General features: G+C 43.8%; 1 protein-coding gene across 1 annotated transcript in view; it reads right to left on the reverse strand.

Moving 5' to 3' along the window:
- Window positions 1-19,907, reverse strand: part of GSR (glutathione-disulfide reductase) — a 39,561-nt gene that overhangs the window by 13,949 nt on the left and 5,705 nt on the right. The window contains exons 2-7 of the mRNA XM_059049288.2: window positions 19,689-19,715; window positions 16,955-17,043; window positions 15,081-15,150; window positions 11,691-11,838; window positions 9,706-9,760; window positions 4,183-4,282 (exon numbers count right to left, since the gene is read on the reverse strand). Of these exons, the coding sequence (XP_058905271.1) occupies window positions 4,183-4,282; window positions 9,706-9,760; window positions 11,691-11,838; window positions 15,081-15,150; window positions 16,955-17,043; window positions 19,689-19,715 (489 nt within the window). The remainder of the gene's footprint in view (window positions 1-4,182; window positions 4,283-9,705; window positions 9,761-11,690; window positions 11,839-15,080; window positions 15,151-16,954; window positions 17,044-19,688; window positions 19,716-19,907) is intronic.

Raw genomic sequence — 19,907 nt, forward strand, 5'->3', positions numbered from 1 at the left:
CCATGTCTGATGAGATCGCTTTATGAGGGCTCAGTATATACTTGGAGTGATACTCAAACCTCACCAATCACAAGAGTAGAACAACATGCCATACAATGTATTTGTGGAGGACCTGGTGGTGGTAATGACAAAGGGGAGGGTAACTGTGATGAGGTGGTGATCGGCGTGATGGAAGAGGAAGAGGATACTTGGTAAAAAAGGCAGATTGTCAGAAGGGGAATGAAAACCCCACATTTTTCCTATACCACATTACTGATGAAAGTTTATCCTAATTCTCCTTAAGGAACATAGGATCAAAGATGGGATTAGGCATAGGGGAGATCACCAATTAATTTAATTGGGAGACCCAATTTAATTGGGAGACCCAACCAATTTAATTGGGAGACCCAATTAAAGACAAGTAAAACCGGTAACAAGGAAATAACCTAAGATATCTAACGAACCTGTAAAACTTAGTGTCACAGACTTAAAAAGCATTTGGCACTTACATGAATAAGCAAATGTTATTAGTATTTAATATCCCTAGAGATATGTGTCATTATCATTTGTTAATTTCACTTAAGATGATGAAATAGCTATTCTAATGCTTGCCCTTATGAAGTTCAATGAATATGAGAATCAGATAGGCTTGAGTTAATTAGTAGCCACACGAATTCTATAGTATAACATCATTGAAATAAGAAATAGAATCGGCATAACAACGTTTTTGCCGGGCTTCCCTGGTGGCGCAGTGGTTAAGACTCTGCCTGCCAATGCAGGAGACACAGGTTCGAGCCCTGGTCTGAGAAGATGCCACATGCCGTGGAACAACTAAGCCCGTGAGCCACAACTACTGAGCCTGCGCTCTATAGCCTGCAAGCCACAACTACTGAGCCCGCATGTCACAACTACTGAAGCCAGTGCTCCTTAGAGCCCATGCTCCACAACAAGAGAAGCCACCGCAATGAGAAGCCCATTCACCGCAACAAAGAGTAGCCCCTGCTCTCTGCAACTAGATAAAAGCCTGTGCACAGCAACAAAGACCCAATGCAGTCAAAAATAAATAAATTAATTAATTAATTTTAAAAATTGCTTTTGCTGCCAGGTTTGGTTCTTTTTTCAAAATTCCCATTCGTATTATTTTCAGTTGGATTTCAATGTTCCTATGATAGCTTCCATTACTGCCCTCGGGAGACTAGTCTTTAAAATAATAGTTGTTACTGTCTAGCAACTTTTCTTTCTTTTCTTTTTTTTTTTTAAAATAAATTTATTTATTTATTTTTGGCAGTGTTGGGTCTTCGTTGCTGCTCACGGGCTTTCTCTAGTTGTGGCGAGTGGGGGCTATTCTTCGTTGCGGTGCACGGGCTTCTCATTGCGGTGGCTTCTCTGTTGCGGAGCACAGGCTCCAGGCGCATGGGCTTCAGTAGTTGTGGCACGCAGCCTCAGTAGTCGTGGTTCGCGGGCTCTAGAGCGCAGGCTCAGTAGTTGTGGCGCACGGGCTTAGTTGCTTTGCGGCATGTGGGATCTTCCCGGACCAGGGCTCAAACCTCTGTCCCCTGCATTGGCAGGCGGATTCTTAACCACTGTACCACCAGGAAAGTCCCTAGCAACTTTTCTTTACTTAGACTTCCTCCTTCTTTCTCTAGAGATTTTTTTCGGGATAACACACAGGTGGGGTAAAGGTGGGAGGTTGTGATTTATTCATAGAGTAGCTCTAGAATGGAGTTATACCAGGAAGGGGAGAAGATGGAGAATGCAGTGGGGGTGGGGGAGGGCAGGAAGCCCAGATACATGTGGCTGTCTGCCACAAGCCAATTTTCCAAAGGCAGGAATTATCCAGTCGACTGATAAACTGATGTGATTTATTTACTTATTTATATGTTAGATTCAGGCTACCTATCCCTCTGCCTTCCTCCTGCCATCGAATTTGCTGGACATATTCCAGCAATGCAAAATAATACTGACCTATGAAAAACATTCTTCAGGACAAAAATCCCCTGGGGGTTAATTTTAGGACAAACTTAAAAGCTAAAGAGAAAGTCCTCTGGAGTCCACATTGACCAGGATTATTGGTTTCCCTCATCTGCCCCCCTATTTGCTCAAATACTCAGGAATTTGAGTCATTGCATTTGAGTTGTCGGGGATCTGACAAATGTCCCAAAGGCATTAAATGACTTGCCCAAGTCACACACTTGTTGGGGAAGGCCAGATTCTTAGGGACCAGCTTCTTAGGCCGACACTCTTGTCATTGCTCCACACGGTGTCTCTGAAAGCTCCAGTACTGTGCCACGAGCTAGTGGTGCTCAGTCACGATTAATCAACAAAACACATAAAGCAGCACTTAATCAAGTACTGAGAAACATGGAGGCTGCATTTTTTTTTTTTTTAAATTTATTTATTTAGCGGTACACAGGCCTCTCACTGTTGTGGCCTCTCCCGTTGCGGAGCACAGGCTCAGTGGCCATGGCTCACGGGCCCACCCGCTCCGTGGCACGTGGGATCTTCCCAGACCAGGGCACGAACCCGTGTCCCCTGCATCGGCAGGCGGACTCTCAACCACTGCACCACCAGGGAAGCCCCGAGGCTGCATTTTAGCAGAAAGAATATTGGCCTGGGCTTTCTCAGAATTTCGTTGACTCTCAGTTTTGATATTAATTAGCAGTCATGAAACCTACCTTGGCCTTAATTTCTTCATCTACAAAATGAGGTTCCAGTAGATGAGATGATCTGTAAGCTTCTTTTATTATTATTATTTTTTATTGTGGTGAAAAACACGTACCATTAAATTTACCAACTTAGGGCTTCCCTGGTGGTGCAGTGGTTAAGAATCCGCCTGCCAGTACAGGGGACACGGGTTCGAGCCCTGGTCCGGGAAGATCCCACATGCCACAGAGCAACTGAGCCCATGCACCACAGCTACTGAAGCCCACGCGCCCAGAGCCTGTGCTCTGCAACAAGATAAGCCACCATAATGAGAAGCCTGCGTATCACAACGAAGAGTAGCCCCTGCTCGCTGCAACTAGAGAAAGCCCTCAAGTAGCAATGAAGACCCAACGCAGCCAAAAATAAAATTAATTAATTAAAAAAAAAATTTACCAACTTAACCATTTCTAAGTACAAAGTTCCACGGTGTTACGTGTATTCACATTGTCGTGCAACCAGAACTTTTCCCTCTTGCAAAACTGAGACGCTGGGGGTGGTGGGGAGGGATAAATTAGGAGTTTGGGATTAACAGATACACACCACTATATATAAAACAGATAACCAACAAGGACCTACTATACGGCACAGGGAACTACACTCAATATTTTGTGATAACCTATAAGGGAAAAGAATCTGAAGAATAATATACACATATATAACTGAATAGGTATGCTGTCTACCTGAAACTAACACAGTATTGTAAATCAACTACACTTCAATAAAAAACCAAAAAAACCCTGAGATTCTGTATCCATTAAACGATAACTCCCCATTCCCTTTCCCCCCCGTCCCTGGCAACCCCATTTCTACTTTTTGTTTCTATGAGTGTGACTACGCTAGGTACCTCATACATGTGGAATCTTATAGTTTTTGTCTTTTTGTAATTAGCTTATTTCATTTAGCATAATATCCCCAAGGTTCCTCCATGTTGCAGCATGTGTCACAATGTCCCTCCTTTTTAGAGCTGAATAACATCCCATGGTATGGATATGCCTCATTCCGTGTATCCATTCATCAGTGGACACGGGTCGCTTCGCCTCCTGGCTATTGTGAATAATGTTGCGATGAACATAGGTGTGCAAATATCTTTGATACATTTCCTTTTAATGCAAAGAATTTAGTAAATTTTTTGACTGCTAATAATCCAACACTATCTGATCATATGAAATTGATTTTCAGAAAAAGAAATTAACTTGACAGTTCGCTCAATTTAACTAATATTTATATTTAAGGATGTATGTTTTATTAAGGCGTGCTATCTACCACCTCATGATGGAAACACCAGCCAGGCTGATCAAATCTAAATCAGTATCATCAGCTGGCAGTTGGTGGCTGGGAAGGATGTAAGCCCTTATTCAGGTGCCTTCAAAGCAGCTCCATGTGGAACAGACCAACCAGCTCCACATGCTCTGCACCCTAGTATTTAATGACAACACAAGAGAAAATTCTCCCTGCAGATTTTTTAAACAGATTAACATCAAGGAAAAGGATAGAATTTACCTTATCATGCCGTATCATTAGTGATGTCTTAGAACCCAGGGCGGAAAGGATCCCAGCTATTTCCACAGCAATGTAACCAGCACCAACGATGACACTGCGGCTACCATGAGAGCAGAGGGTTAAGATTGTTAAATAAACTTATTTTAGCATAATTTTAGATTTACAGAAAAGTTTAAAAGATAATACAGATAGTATACACCCTGCCCAGTTTTTCCTAAACTTAACATCTTACATTCATAGCAGCACTATGTGCAATAGTCAAGACATGAAAACAACCTAAATGTCCATCAACAGACAAATGGATAAAGAAGACATGGTACATATATACAATGGAATACTACTCAGCCATAAAAAAGAACGAAATAACGCCATTTGTAGCAACATGGATGCAACCAGAGATTATACTAAGTGAAGGAAGTCAGAAAGAGAAAGACAAATACCATATGGTATCACTTACATGTGGAATCTAAAATACGACACAAATGAACTTACCTATAAAGCAGAAACAGACTCACATAGAGAACAGACTTGTGGTTGCCAAGGCGGAGGGGTTTGGGAAGGGATAGACTGGGAGTTTGGGGTTAGTAGATGTAGAATGGATGGACAAGGTCCTACTGTATAGCACAGGGAACTATATTCAATGTCCTAAGATACACCATAATAGAAAAGATACAAAAAATAATGTGTATATATGTATAACTGAGTCACTTTGCTGTACAGCAGAAATTAACACAACTTTGTAAATCAACTACACTTCAATTAAAAAAAATAAAGTTAACATCTTATAAGCCATGGTACAGTTGTCAAAACTGACACTGGTACATTACTGTTGACTAAACTTCAGACTTTATTCAGATTTCACCTGTCTTTCCATTCATTTCCTTTTTCTGTCCCAAGATCCAATCCAGGATAACACAGTAATTTTAAGTAGAAAATATCCTTCTGTAGAACGGAAATATATTTTTAGGTGTTTTAAAAATTCCTTAGCTTCATCTCCTCAGAAAGGAAATAAAAACCCTTTGAAGCTAGAGACAATTCCTTATGCAGAGATCTTCGCACCTAAAACTAAAATTGGCACCACAATTTATTTTTTTTGCTTGTCCAAGAAAGTCTTTATTTCTCCGCCACTTTTGATGGATAATTTTGCAGAGTAAAAAGTTCTATGTTGGTGGGTTTTTTTCCTCTCAACACTTTAAATATTCCACTCTCTTGTTTGCATAATTTCTGAAGAGTTGTTGTAATTCTCATCTTTGCTCCCCTTATAGGTCAGTTGTGTTTCATCCTTCTGGCTTCTTTCAGAGTTTTTTCTTTGATTTTCTACTGTTTGAAAATTATATGCCTAGGTATAGTTTTTTGACATTTATCCTACTTAGTGTTCTCTGACCTTCCTGGATCTGTGGTTTGGTGTCTGACATTAATTTTGGGGAAAGTGACAGTCATTATTGCTTCAAATATCTCTTCTGTTCCTTTCTTTGGCATCACTATCCTCACCACCGTTATTCTCTTCTGGCTCAGTATTTTCCCTTGATCACTGCTAAATTCTATCAATCTTTGCAATATGATGAAAGGCCAATTTAAGCAAGCCATTTTAACTTGTAGCATAGATCTGCAATGAAACTAGATGCCCTGAATAAATTCTGGTCTAAAAAAGCATCTTAAACACTAGATAAATGTTTGAGTGCAGGTCTGAGTCCATGGTGGAGAAGATGAGTCCAGCCCTAGAGTAATTGCTGCAGCATACAGAATAAGTGTCCTTCAGCTGGAGCTATCCCTTTCAGGGCTGGAGTTCTCTAAAGCTTCAAACACGGTCCTACCACTGGTGCAATGCTTGGGTAAGAAGAAAGCAATCAGGGAAGAAGAAAGGAAATCTTTCTTTAGCACCTTCTACAAGTAAGGTACCTATGTTGTGACTCCCTGCCTTCAGAGGGCTATGGTCTGGATGGAGGATGAGGTATGAACCTGAATGGCTATATATTAGAGGTAAGGATGCTCGTGTCCTACAGCCAGTGTATAAAAAGAGAAATGTCTAGTTTGGAAACTAGGAAATAGCTCTTCTTCCATCTCTACCATCCTCTTTCCTATTATATGTTGACCCCTTTTCCTTTCTTTGGTTCTTCGCTCCTTACTTTCTTCTTTCCTCCCTCCATCTTCTCTCTCTTCCCCAAACATTTCTTATGTAACTCCTACTTCTGTTAAGCATTGCACTGGACACAGTGGTTAGGGATCCCTGTCCTTGAGGAATTCCTGAGGGGAAACATGCCCAGGGGTCTGTTAAAGCTCAGAGGGAAACACTTAGTTCCAGCAGGGGAGAGGGCTCAGAAACACTCCAGATTCCTGAAAGATGAATAGCTCTGGCAAGGGTTGGGAGAAGTATTCCCAGCAGAATGGATATATGAGAAACATGTGTGAAATGTCTTGGCTTCTTCAGAGAGGAGACAAAAATCTGCAAGGAGCTCAGTGTTTCCCCCTCAGCTTCCACAGGCCCCTCTAGTCCACCTCGTACCATTAAAGTAACCACTGGAAACAATCTTTTTTTTTCTTTTTGGTTTAAAAAAAAGAGGGGGGGACTTCCCTGGTGGCGCAGTGGTTGAGAGTCCACCTGCCGATGCAGGGGACGCGGGTTCGTGCCCCGGTCCGGGAAGATCCCACGTGCCGCGGAGCGGCTGGGCCCGTGAGCCATGGCCGCTGAGCCTACACGTCCGGAGCCTGTGCTCTGCAATGTGAGAGGCCACAGCAGTGAGAGGCCCGTGTACCGCAAAAAGAAAAAAAAAGGAATTTATTGATTCATTTAAGTGAGAAGTCCTGACTTCAGGTATGGCTGCATCTAAGTGTTCCGATGATGCGTCAGGACCCGGTCCCTTAAAGATGCTCAGCTTTGCACTTCATGTTGGCTTCATTCCCAAGCTCTGCATTGTGATACAGAGACTGCCAGAGGAATGAAGACACAGTGGCATGGTCTTAACAAGCTGAAGCTCAGGCTGGGGAGCTGACATCCAGGCTTTTGGAGTCTTGATTTTTTTAAAAAATTAATTAATTAATTTATTTTCGGCTGTGTTGAGTTTTTGTTGCTGCGCGTGGGCTTTCTTTAGTTGTGGCGAGCGGGGGCTACTCTTTGTTGCAGTGCACGGGCTTCTCATTACGGTGGCTTCTCTTGTTGTGGAGCACAGGCTCTAGGCGCATGGGCTTCAGTAGTTGTGGCTGATGGGCCCTAGAGCACAGGCTCAGTAGTTGTGGCACACGGGCTTAGTGGCTCCGCAGCACGTGGGATCTTCCCGGACCAGGGCTCCAACTCGTGTCCCCTGCATTGGCAGGCGGATTCTCAACCACTGCGCCCCCAGGGAAGGCCCTGGAGTCTTGATTTTAAACACCCGTCTTCAGTATATGAAAAGCTCAGTAAGTTAGGTAAAAACTGTGAACCAAGCACGATCTCCACATTCTCCTTCTTACCCTCAACTCCTGTTGGTCTTGGAGAGTCTCCAGGAGAGGAGGGGGAAGGCCGTGGCTCACCCTGAGGACATAGACACTTTGGCAGCCACGCCTGGGAGCCCTCCACCACCTAGAAACAATCTTATATTCTGCTGAGTCCCCAGAGCACTTCTGTTTCCCTCATTAGAGCCGTCAGAACCTCTTGTCCCACAATGTTGCACAGACTCCATGCTGCAGCCTCCCCTCAACCATAAGCCCAATGAGGTGAAAACCTGGATCGTACAGCCCAGAGCACGTGTTACCTCGCCTATAAATTTGTTCCTTCTTTGATTATTTACTTACTTACCAACATAACAATGATAAAGGAGTCTTAAAAAAAGAAGACAAAAATCATATACCAATTGTGAATTCATTTTCCTATGTTCCCAGAGTCTTGTTTATAACAAGCATATATTCGTTTCTTCAACTTGTAGTGCTACCAGCACAAGTTTAATAAATGGTTTAAAAACAGGTAATGGGGCTTCCCTGGTGGCGCAGTGGTTGAGAGTCCGCCTGCCGATGCAGGGGACGCAGGTTCGTGCCCCGGTCCGGGAAGATACCACGTGCCGCGGAGTGGCTGGGCCTGTGAGCCATGGCCGCTGCGCCTGCGCGTCCGGAGCCTGTGCTCCGCAACGGGAGAGGCCACAGCAGTGAGAGGCCCGCATACCGCAAAAAAAAAAAAAAAAAACAGGTAATGGACAGATATCTAGAATGCAGCTTCTTTGAGTTCAGATTGAATTGTATCATTTAAACACGATGAGTCATGACCACATTTCTGCATATATTCTCACATGTCTCAAATCCTTCACACCTAAAACCAAACAGATCATGAGGAAAGAAAGGCTGCTCTCTAACACGGTGCCCTGCCCCACAGACAGCAAATCTAAAAATGCCTGTTTAGGGCTTCCCTGGTGGCGCAGTGGTTGGGAGTCCGCCTGCCGATGCAGGGGACGCGGGTTCGTGCCCCGGTCCGGGAAGATCCCACGTGCCGCGGAGCGGCTGGGCCCGTGAGCCGTGGCCGCTGAGCCTGCGCGTCCGGAGCCTGTGCTCCGCAGCGGGAGAGGCCACAGCGGCGAGAGGCCCGCGTACAGAAAATAAATAAATAAAATGTCAAGCAACCTGGGAAAAAAATAAAATAAAATAAAAATGCCTGTTTGCTTTTCTCAAAGTCAGAAGATGACCTGGTCTGAATGTCGTACCGGGACGTTTTCACGGCAGCTATGGAACTGCCAAGAGGCCCTCTTGTCCCTGATGAACCACCTGTGGTTCCAGGTGAATTCAGGTAAAGGAACAAGCAGGAAGTATGAGTCACCCTCCAGAAAGGCCTTCGTGGAAAAGCGCGGGATTAAGACCTCCCACTGCGTCAGCAGCACCAGCCGAGAGAGCAGCAGAGTTGAGCAATAATGACTCCGGAGTGAGTGCTCCTCAGAAGGAAACAAAGGCCAAACTCTGGGCTAACAGGGTCCCTCCTCCAGCTCCCAGGTGCCCTATCACTTATCACGAGTGAAGGGAGGACTCTAACCGAGGAAGCCTGCAATTGGCAGCTTCTTCAAACTAGAGAAACAATCCTCTTCATCATATTTTTTCTCTCTGTGTTATCCAAATCCATGACAGAAGTCTACTAAGGTTATAGGACAAACATGTATAAAGGCCAATTTCTGAAAACCTATTTTTGTGAGACTGACAGAGCCTTCATTTACCCAGATGCCTCTGTACTAGCTGCTCTGAAGACCAGAATCACTTTAGACACATTACCAACTGATGCTCTATCAAGTTGAAGAAAGAAGACAGTTTTAGGACTTCAGTGTTTAGTCTCAAAACCACCCTGCATTTGATTCTGGTCCTAAAAATTTTACCATGGCCTCTGACCAAAAGCATGAAAGATTTGAGTCATTTACTGCGGGCTACTCATGGATGAGATACCCAAGGTCATAAAAAGAGAAGAGGTAGAACAGAATTCTGGAAATTCCTACATTTAAGAGTTGGGAGGAGGAGGTAGAAGTGTCGGGAGAAACTGAGGGAGAATGAACATGGAGGTCAGGAAGAAAAGCAGCTTACCTAGGCAACTCTTCCAGCTGAAAAAACCCATCACTGGTTATTCCTAGGCTGGCACCTATGTAGGAAAATGCAATATAGGTCACACAGATGGAGTTTTCTCTTGTAAAATAATCACAACATTTTATGTACGAACCAAACACTTCCTCAGCCATCACGCCCTCTGTTTTGACAAGTTCTGTTAAAGTCCGCACTTGCGAAGCTGCCAATCAAATCTTCCCTGAGTCAACATTTTTATTTCCTCTGAAGAAACAAGAGTAGTGATGACTAAGTAACTACTAAATTTCTTTGAGGAATTAAGATCTCCTCAGCTTGGGACTTCCCTGGTGGTCCAGTGGTTAATAATCCGCCTTCCAACGCAGGGGGCGCGGGTTCAATCCCTGGTCGGGGAACTAAGATCCCACATGCCTCCACTAAGACCCAATGGCAGCCAAATAAATAAATTAATTAATTTTTTAAAAAAAAGATCTCCTCAGCTCTCATGAATAGACTCCTTGTGGGCTCTGCTTCATTCTCCCGCCCCCAAGTGGGCTCAGCCTTGGTTCTCTTCTCTCTGCTTTTTTCCTTCAAAGGTTTTAACCAACTCTCCCTTCATTGTGGGAGACTTCCAAATGTGTAGTTCCAGTTTTGACCTCCCCAGGTTCTAGTTCCATATTTCTAACTGTCTTTCTATACCATTTAACTTTGTTTCAAACTCAGTATTTTCTTTGTTTTTTTTGCGGTATGTGGGCCTCACTGTTGTGGCCTCTCCCGTTGCGGAGCACAGGCTCCGGACGCGCAGGCTCAGCGGCCATGGCTCACGGGCCCAGCCGCTCCGCGGCACGTGGGATCTTCCCGGACCGGGGCACGAACCCGCGTCCCCTGCATCGGCAGGCGGACTCTCAACCACTGCGCCACCAGGGAAGCCCAATAAATGTATATCTTAAAAAATTCAAAAAGCACCACAGAGCATCTAGTGAAAAGCAGTTCTCTTTCCCAACCCAGAGCTCTGGTCCTCTCCTTGGAGGGAGCTGGCACTGCAGGGTTTTGAGTGTCCTTCCTGCGATCCTAGTGCATCTGTACAGCCTCCCTGTCTTTTTAAAAAGACATAAACTGTAGCATATTATACACATTGTTCCACACCTTGCTTTCTTTCACTAAACAATCAATCTTGGAGGTTGTTCCCTATCAAGATGTGTATATCCAATCTTACCAACGAAATTTTAAGTTACTTGACAACAGTATCTTCATATTTTTTACAGCAGTTGTTCTTTAGCTTTTGGGGAATCAGGAACCCTTTTAAAAGCTGGTGAAATTTTATCGATCCTCTCTCCAGAGAGAAAAAAATATGCATACACACTCAAAATTTTCCATATAAATTCAGGTTGGTCATGGGTCATAAGAAGCCAGTCCATGGTCATGGGTCTTAAGAAGAAGTTGTATAAACTATGATCACCATCCACAAAGACCTTATAATCTCGTTGGGGAAAAAGATATGGACAATGTTTCCTATGAGAGAACAAGGCAGTATGTTATGACTCATCCCTGTGTATACAAAGGTAGACAAGAGTGTCTCGGAGATTCTTTACTGCTTTAATTTTCTAATTCTTTATATGAGAGAAAAATATGCATACAAGAAGGCTTAATTAGCTGATGAAGTTACAGCTCTACAAGATTTCTCTCTCTTAAACAAAACAGTAAATATCTCATGACAAACTGAGGCTGGAAACAATCTCTACTGTGTCGAGAAGGGAAGGATGGGGATTTTGCTGATCCTTCCCCCTGTGTTACTGTAGTATGTCTGAGCCTGGAGCTGGAGGAAATATCTTCCTTTGCCCCATCACTAGGTACCACTTAGGCCAATTACATTTAGGTTCTGCAGAGACCTTCTCTCATGTGTCCAAGACAAAGAACTGGTACAGGGCAGATCCCCTGGCATGGCTTGTAAGGTGGAAAACAACGGTAAATTCTTTCTATTGTGAACAAGCATACTCCTTTGGAAGACTCACCAGGGATCTGGCTCTCCTGAGGTAGCGAGGGCACGCCACCTGTGGCAATCAGGATGTGAGGGGCAGTGTACTTTTTCCCGTTGACTTCCACTGTGGGCTGGGGATCACACGTGAATATGGCATGGCCGCGGATGATTTCTATGTGGGACTGGAGAAGGAAGCATGGTAACATTAGCCTGTTCTTTGTTTTTTTTTTTGTTTGTTTGTTTGTTTTTTAAATTAATTTATTTATTTATTTTGGGGTGTATTGGGTCTTCGTTTCTGTGTGAGGGCTTTCTCTAGTCACGGCGAGTGGGGGCTACTCTTCATCGCGGTACGCGGGGCCTCTTGCGGTTGCGGCCTCTCTTGTTGCAGAGCACGGGTTCCAGACGCGCAGGCTCAGTAGTTGTGGCTCACGGGCCTAGTTGCTCCGCGGCATGTAGGATCTTCCCAGACCAGGGCTCGAACCCGTGTCCCCCGCATTGGCAGGGGGATTCTCAACCACTGAGCCACCAGGGAAGCCCTAGCCTGTTCTTAAGATTAAAAAACAAAGTGGTGGGGAAGGGAAGTACTGGGAGTTTGGGATTAGCAGATGCAAACTATTCTATATAGGATGGATAAACAACAAGGTCCTACTGTATAGCACAGGGAACTGTATTCAATATCCTACGATAAAACACAATGGAAAAGAACATGAAAAAAATATATATGTATAACTGAGTCACTTTGCTGAACAGCAGAAACTAACACAACTTTGTAATTTAATAATACTTTGATAAAATAAAATTAAAATTAAAAAAAGAAGAAAAAAGATTTAAAAAATAAAACAAGGGAATTCCCTGTCCAGTGGTTAGGACTGGTCGGGGAACTAAGATCCTGCAAAGCGTGTGGTACGGTCAAAAAAAACCCCCAAAACAAAAAAACAACCAAAAAAACCAAAAACCCAAACAAAACTAGCTGCAACTTCTTACCTCTTTCCATTCTCTACTGAGGATTCTGATTTATGGTTTGCTGATGCTAAGACAACTCTCCAATGTTCGAGTTTCTGCAGAACTTCTGACTGTTAATTGATACTTAGGTTGGGGGTTGCCATTTGACGCTAGACGTACGCAGTAAGAAAGAATAAAGGGCCTATCTTGGGCCAAAACCCAGAGACTAAAAAACATATATGCAAGTCATTCCCACAAGGAAGAAGATTACATCTTTGTCCCCAAGAGTCGAAGGAGAAAGCCTTCCTCACTTAGAATGAAAACACACTAAAGAATGATGTGTCTGGAGGAAAGAAAGAAGGCTGAGAAAAACAAAAGGATAAAGGTGCAGGGAGCTGAGGCCGAAGGGAAATACTCTGGCCAAGGGAGGGAAAAGCAATGTTTCTGTTTTCTCAAACAAAGCGGGGAAGAATACCACAAAATTACATGACCGTGAAGCTCTACACTAGAGGTGTTGAGAACTCAGACTTGACTTGCTCTTCCTGGCAGCCTCTGTGCCTGGGCCTGAGTTTGGACTGCCAGCAAGCTTCTGCCAGCCAGGATACACATACTGGCAAGAAATGTGGGCAACTCACAAGGATAATGGAATCCTGTAAAGCACGATCACAGAACGGAGCGTTTCAACATTTTGGAACACACCTGGTTCTGAACTGAGCTATTTCCTCCTTCCTAATCAGCCCGCCAGGCCTGTTCTGCAGGTGCCCTGCTTAATCGAGGTGAATCAAGATGGATGCCAAAAGCCACGAGGCTCCTGAAAAACTTTCCTTCGGGAGGTAATGACTTCCTACTGGGTGCTAGACAAAAAGGAGACTGAGTGGAGGGCAATAATATGGGTAATCGCTTGGGGAAGAAACTGATGAAATTTTAATTTTCATTTCCTAGGATATTTCACAGAAAGTTTCCTATTCCGAATTTCTGGATCGCCTGTGATTCCTTTCCCGTAAGGTCATGGTTAATTCTGCTACACACCAAGATTTTTGAGTAGTAAAAAATGCTATTTCCTGAGTAATTTTCCTATCTCTTTTGCAAAAGTACTTTAAGCTAGCTCCATTAAAAACTTTTTTTTTTTACTTGGGTATCATAGTATAGCAAATGGTATCTCATATTCATGTCTACCCACCTTAAAATCTCTTGAACTCAGTGCACAGGGTTCTGAAGCCCAAACACTTTCCCCGTGAATTCGGGGATTAAGGTCAGAAAATATCACCCTCCAAAAAAATAAACCCAATGAATGATAAGAATTAATATAAAAATTATGAGGTTAGCCATCTGTACAAGCAACTCACCCTAAAAAGTGGTTTATTAACATGTGCTAATGAGATTACAGTAGCCCAAATACCATCCCAAATATACTGATCTAGTATAACCTAAGCTATGTTGATGTCTTAGAAATTGCAGAGTGAGACCACAAAGACCAATTAAGGGTGCTGGGAGTCACACTGTCATGAAAAGGGAGAGTTGGGACTTCCCCGGCGGTCCAGTGGTTAGGACTCTGCACTTTCACTGCCAAGGGTGTGGGTTCAATCCCTGGTTGGGGAACTAAGATCCCACAAGCCGCTCGGCGAAGCCAAAAATAAAGAAAGAAAGAAAGAAAAAGGAGAGTTGGATGGTGCTTCAGTACAGTCCAGTGGAAGAGGAATGACATCAAAGCATGAGGGTGGGAAAAGCCTCAGCAGAGCAAAGGACAACATACATTTGCTGAAGGCAAACACATCTTTGCCCAGTTTTGCTGATTGGACTTCATTCACAAAAACGTCCTTCTGGGGCTTCCCTGGTGGCGCAGTGGTTGAGAGTCCGCCTGCCGATGCAGGGGACGCGGGTTCGTGCCCCGGTCCGGGAAGATCCCACATGCCGCGGAGCGGCTGGGCCCGTGAGCCATGGCCGCTGAGCCTGCGCGTCCGGAGCCTGTGCTCCGCAACGGGAGAGGCCACGACAGTGAGAGGCCCGCGTACCGCAAAAAAACAAACAAAAACAACAGTAACAAAAACCGTCCTTCTGAACCATAACATGGTGTCCTGAGTAGATTTAGCCACCAAGGACGAGGGTGCTCTGAGCCAACGAACGATGGCAGGTTTCCAGCCAGATAATGGTCCTGATTTTAATCCATGACCTGGCACATCGTTACATAATCAGGCTCTGATGTGCCCGGTTTCTGGAACTAAGTGCAGGGTCAGACAGGTGCAGGCAGGCATCAGGTGAGATCTGATTCTCCGACTTAGGCACATACGTCCCACTTCCCGTAGAAACAGAAATGAGACTGGCCTACCAAGTCCGACTTACATTCTTACAGGTCAATATCAAAACCATTAATCACAAAAGAAAGAAAAGAAACAAGCGATAAATGTAAAGGCTATGTCTGGCCAGATTTGGTTCTCGGGCAGAGAACAGCTTCTTCTCAAAGTTCAAAACCTGGCACGCTCACCTTGATTAGATTATTCTGATAGATGGTGTTTAGGCGGCTCACGTAGGCATCCCGCTTTTCCTTTATAGCCCTGCAATGAAACCGGAGTCAGTACTGAGGATCTGGAGTCTCCTCTTTCAGTCGTAACTAGGGCCTCTGACCCTAAACACCCCGGAGCAGAGAATCAGACTGTCCATGAGAGCCCTGGGAGTGAGTGTCTCTAAAGACAGGCACACCTTCCCCTGGGTCCCTCTGCGTTCCATATGTGCAGAACCCTTGTTCTACTCTATGGAGAATGTTCACTTGGCACGCAAGGCTCGTAAATTTCTTTCTGCAAAGACGGCAAGGAGAGCTGCTTTGGCACAGTGCCTAGTGTATGGTGGCCACTCATTATTTGCTCGATAAATGAATGAATACGCTAAAATTAAAAAAAAAAATTTATGGCTAGAAAAGTTTATGGCGGGGAATCCCCTGGTGGTCCAGTGGTTAGGACTCCACGCTTCCACTGCAGGGGGCTCAGGTTCGATCCCTGGTTGGGAACTAAGATCCTGCATGCCACAAGGCGTGGCCAAAAAAAAAAAAAAAAAAGTTTATGGCAGTTCCTTTAAAAGTTAAACATGGGGGATTAAGAGGTACAAACTATTACGTATGAAATAAATAAGCTACAAAAATATATTGGACAGCACGGGAAATATGGCCAATGTTTTATAATAACTCTAAATGGAGTAAAACCTTTAAAAGGTGTGAATCACTATGTTGTACATCTGAAACTTATATCATATTGTACATCAACTAGACCTCAAGAAAAATAAATAAATAAAAGGTACAAAACTTCAAAAAAAAGTTAAATGTAAATTGCCATATGACCCAGCAATTCCACTTCTAGGTATAGTCCCAAAACAACTGAAAACAGGGACTTGTAGTCCAATATCCATAGCGTCATTATTCACAATAGACAAGAGATGGAAAAAACCTAGGAGTCCATTGAAGGATGAAAAAAGAAACAAAGTGTGGTATATAAATATTAGGGAACAGCATTCGGCCTTAAAAAGGAAAGAAATTCTGACACATACCACAGCATGGGCGAATTCTAAAAGTGCTACACTAAGTGAAATATGCCAGGCATAAAAGGACAGATGTTGTATAAGGTACCTAGAATAGTCGCATTCATAGAGACAGAAAACAGAATAGAGCTACCAGGGGTTTGGAGCAAGGGAAGATCGTTAAACAGGTACACTGTTTCTGTTTGGGATGGTGGAAGTCTGGAGACGGATGTTGGTGATGGTTGCACAACACTATGAATATACCTAATGCCACTGAATCAACAACTTTAAAAGGGTTAAAATGAACCTTTCATGTTGTGTTGTGTATTTTTTTTTAACATCTTTATTGGAGTGTGTGTTGTGTATTTTTTTTTTTTTTTTTCCTGGTATGCGGGCCTCTCACTGTTGTGGCCTCTCCCGTTGCGGAGCACAGGCTCCGGACGCACAGGCCTAGCGGCCATGGCTCACGGGCTTAGTTGCTCCGCGGCATGTGGGATCCTCCCGGACCAGGGCACGAACCCGTGTCTCCTGCATCGGCAGGCGGATTCTCAACCACTGCGCCACCAGGGAAGCCCCTGTGTTGTGTATTTTAAAACCACTTTATTGATGTATGACTGACATACAAAAAGCTGTACATATTTAATGTACCAACTTGATGAGTTTAGAGGTAAGTATATGCATAAGTATGTCATCACTGCAATCAATGCCAAAAACATATCCATCACCTCCAAAAGATTATGTTATATACATTTTGCCACAATACACCCTCAAAAAATTTATGGCTTACTTTACTTCACTGTGAAAGAAAAAATGTACGTTTGTAAACAGAGCCCTCTCAGTGTTTACACTTACCGCCAACTGAATTTACCCTCACAGCTTTGAAAGCCATAATCAACGTGGTCATGTATGAATTCAGAGTGGACAGCCGTGTTCCACATTACCTATAAAAAAAAGTACCCAAGACAGTGGTGCATGAGTCCAGAGAAAAAAGAGAAATTTTTTTCTACAGAAAGGTAACTATATGATAGTAGATAAAGATACTGACCTTTGGGACTTCCCTGGTGGCACAATGGTTAAGAATGCTGGGGACACAGGTTCGAGCCCTGATCCAGGAAGATCCCACATGCCCGGGAGCAGCTAAGCCTGTGCGCCACAACTACTGAGCCTGCGCTCTAGAGCCCACGAGCCACAACTACTGAAGCCCACCCGCCTAGAGCCCGGGCTCCGTAACAAGAGAAGCCACCTCAATGAGAAGCCCGTGCACCGCAACTAAGAGTAGCCCCGGCTCGCCGCAACTAGAGAAAGCCCCCGCGCAGCAACGAAAACCCAACACAGCCAAAAATAAATAAATTAAATAAATAAATTTATTTTTTAAAAAAAGATACTGACCTTTAACTTACAAATAAAACTAAACATCTTAAAAGAGAAACTTCAGAAATATGACCAGATAGATTTCATAGTGAGACTTCTGAAATGTTGGGGGAAATTACTTCTATTGTTGAACTCCACAGTTTATTTACTCTGTAAAAACAGAATATTATATGTCTCACAGTTCTTCCATTCAAATTTACTATTGCTTACATTCACTTTAAGTTTCAAATTTCTTTAAGCCTTGCCTTCTGTGCTCAATTTAAGAAATGGAATTGCATCTGTAACTTTAAAGTGATTTAGAAGGAAACTATTAGGTAAAATTGAGCACTGGGAACTTTAAGAAAATGGATTCCTATAACTACACACATGTCCCTGTAAGGATATATGCAGTCAGACACCTGGAACTCAAAGGTTAGAGGCATCTCCTATGGGATGTGGCCTAGAGTCTGTAAACCAACTGACCATCATGAGAACTGAATTGAAATTGGCACCCAGAACTCTAGATGACAAACTACCATCTTCTTTGTCAGACATGCCAGAGACATGACTTTTGTTCAGCTATTTATTTATGGCTGTCTTGGGTCTTTGTCGCTGTGTGCGGGCTTTTTCTAGTTGCGGCGAGCGGGGGCTACTCTTGGTTGTGATGCGTGGGCTTCTCACTGCGGTGGCTTCTCTTGTTGTGGAGCACGGGCTCTAGGCGCGTGGGCTTCAGTAGTCGTGGCACACAGGCTCAGTAGTTGTGGCTCGCGGGCTCTAGAGCGCAGGCTCAGTAGTTGTGGCGCGCGGGTTTAGTTGCTCCGCGGCATGTGGGATCTTCCCCGACCAGGGCTCGGACCCGTGTCCCCTGCATTGGCAGTCAGATGCTTAACCACTGTGCCACCAGGGAAGTCCCATGACTTTTGACAAGCCTTTGATTCCTTCTTTGTACCTTCCTCCCTTTATGCCTAAAGAAGAATAAATTGATGACTGTGCTGGATTCTTTTAACTGAGGTGCAGTTCTATCAACTGCTCAACACAATGGTGTCCAAATACTGTCCTCAGAAACATCATTCAAGCAACTTGAGAAATTCAATTTTAGAGTGGCCAGGAGATACCCAAAGTCACACAATACATGATTTTAACTTGGATAATTTATAGGGAAATAGATTTCTGTTTAAAAACAAAAACTACTAACATCAAAATAAAACAAAAAACCCATGACAATCTTGACACATCTTTTCAGGAGAAAAACCATTCTAGTCTCCCTGGGAAAAGCTGATTCAGAGATGCCCTGGAGCAGGTGAAAGACCAGAAGGCTTGAGGCAAACACCCCACTCCGTGCAAAGTCACCCAGGTTCCACGTAGTTAACCAGAGCCACGTGTAGGAGGGACATCCATCCGTCACCATCATCTACTTGGTCTTGGTCGTATCAGCACTTGGGCTTACAGTAGGGTATAAACTTTTAAATTTCCTGGCTGGATCTCCCTATTGAGAAAAAGTTGTCCGCTGCAGACGGATAGGGCTTTTCTTTTACATGACTAGAAATATTTTGCTGGTCTTTGTTCCTTCTAGACCATCAGAAGTTTGAGACCAGACACTCTGTTCCATTCCTGGTTATCTCCCCTCTGCTTCCCACGGAACTTTGTCACTATGGGAACTTAACCACAAGGTTCATGGCCAGGATGAATCTCCTTTGTATGTATGATGCAATTAGTATCCAGGAGCTAGTATCTCTGTGGTTATCTCTGCAGCAGCCCCTCCCTCCCTTCTTCCTGGCTGAAAATGCCACTCAGGTGTCCCCTGCAGGGGTAGCTCATCCTGGCCAGGAGAATCTAAAGCAATCTGCAGGGGCAGTGCTGGGTGAGGACATCCTGCCTGGAGCTCCACGAGCCATCCTGTGGCCATGAGGGGGCAGAGATTACCACCGACCATACACCTAGGATACCAGAGCGGAAAGATGGAGAGAAGCCAGGGTTCTTTCAGATATCCTTAAGTGCTAAGCTAATCTCAGAAGCTGCCTATCTCCAGGCATCTTTATTTTTTCCTCCAGGCTTCTTAATAAATGATATTTAAAAACAAATAAAACTATCCTATTGTTTAAGCCACTTTTAGTAGCTTTCTGTTATTTTTTGCAGCAAGAATTTTAACTGGAACATTTGAAAACATTCTTACTTTGATCATGATTTACCAAATATGTCAAAGGAGTGTGGAAGGAGGGAGAAATGAAAGTTCTACCTTTTTGGGTACACATCCAACATTCACCTAGAAAAAAAAATAAAAAGGACATATTTTAAGATTATTAAACTCAAACCATCAAACAAACATGCAAGAGATGAATCCCAAGCATCAACCCAGGAGACTTCCTTGAGTTCTAAGTCACACTCTACAGCTACTTCCTTTTTTCTATTAGAGTTGGAAAACATAGGAACATTACTTTCCTTGTGTGAGGAGGCA

This window comes from Kogia breviceps, chromosome 20 (genome assembly GCF_026419965.1).
Source record: "Kogia breviceps isolate mKogBre1 chromosome 20, mKogBre1 haplotype 1, whole genome shotgun sequence".
Lineage (NCBI taxonomy): Eukaryota > Metazoa > Chordata > Mammalia > Artiodactyla > Physeteridae > Kogia > Kogia breviceps.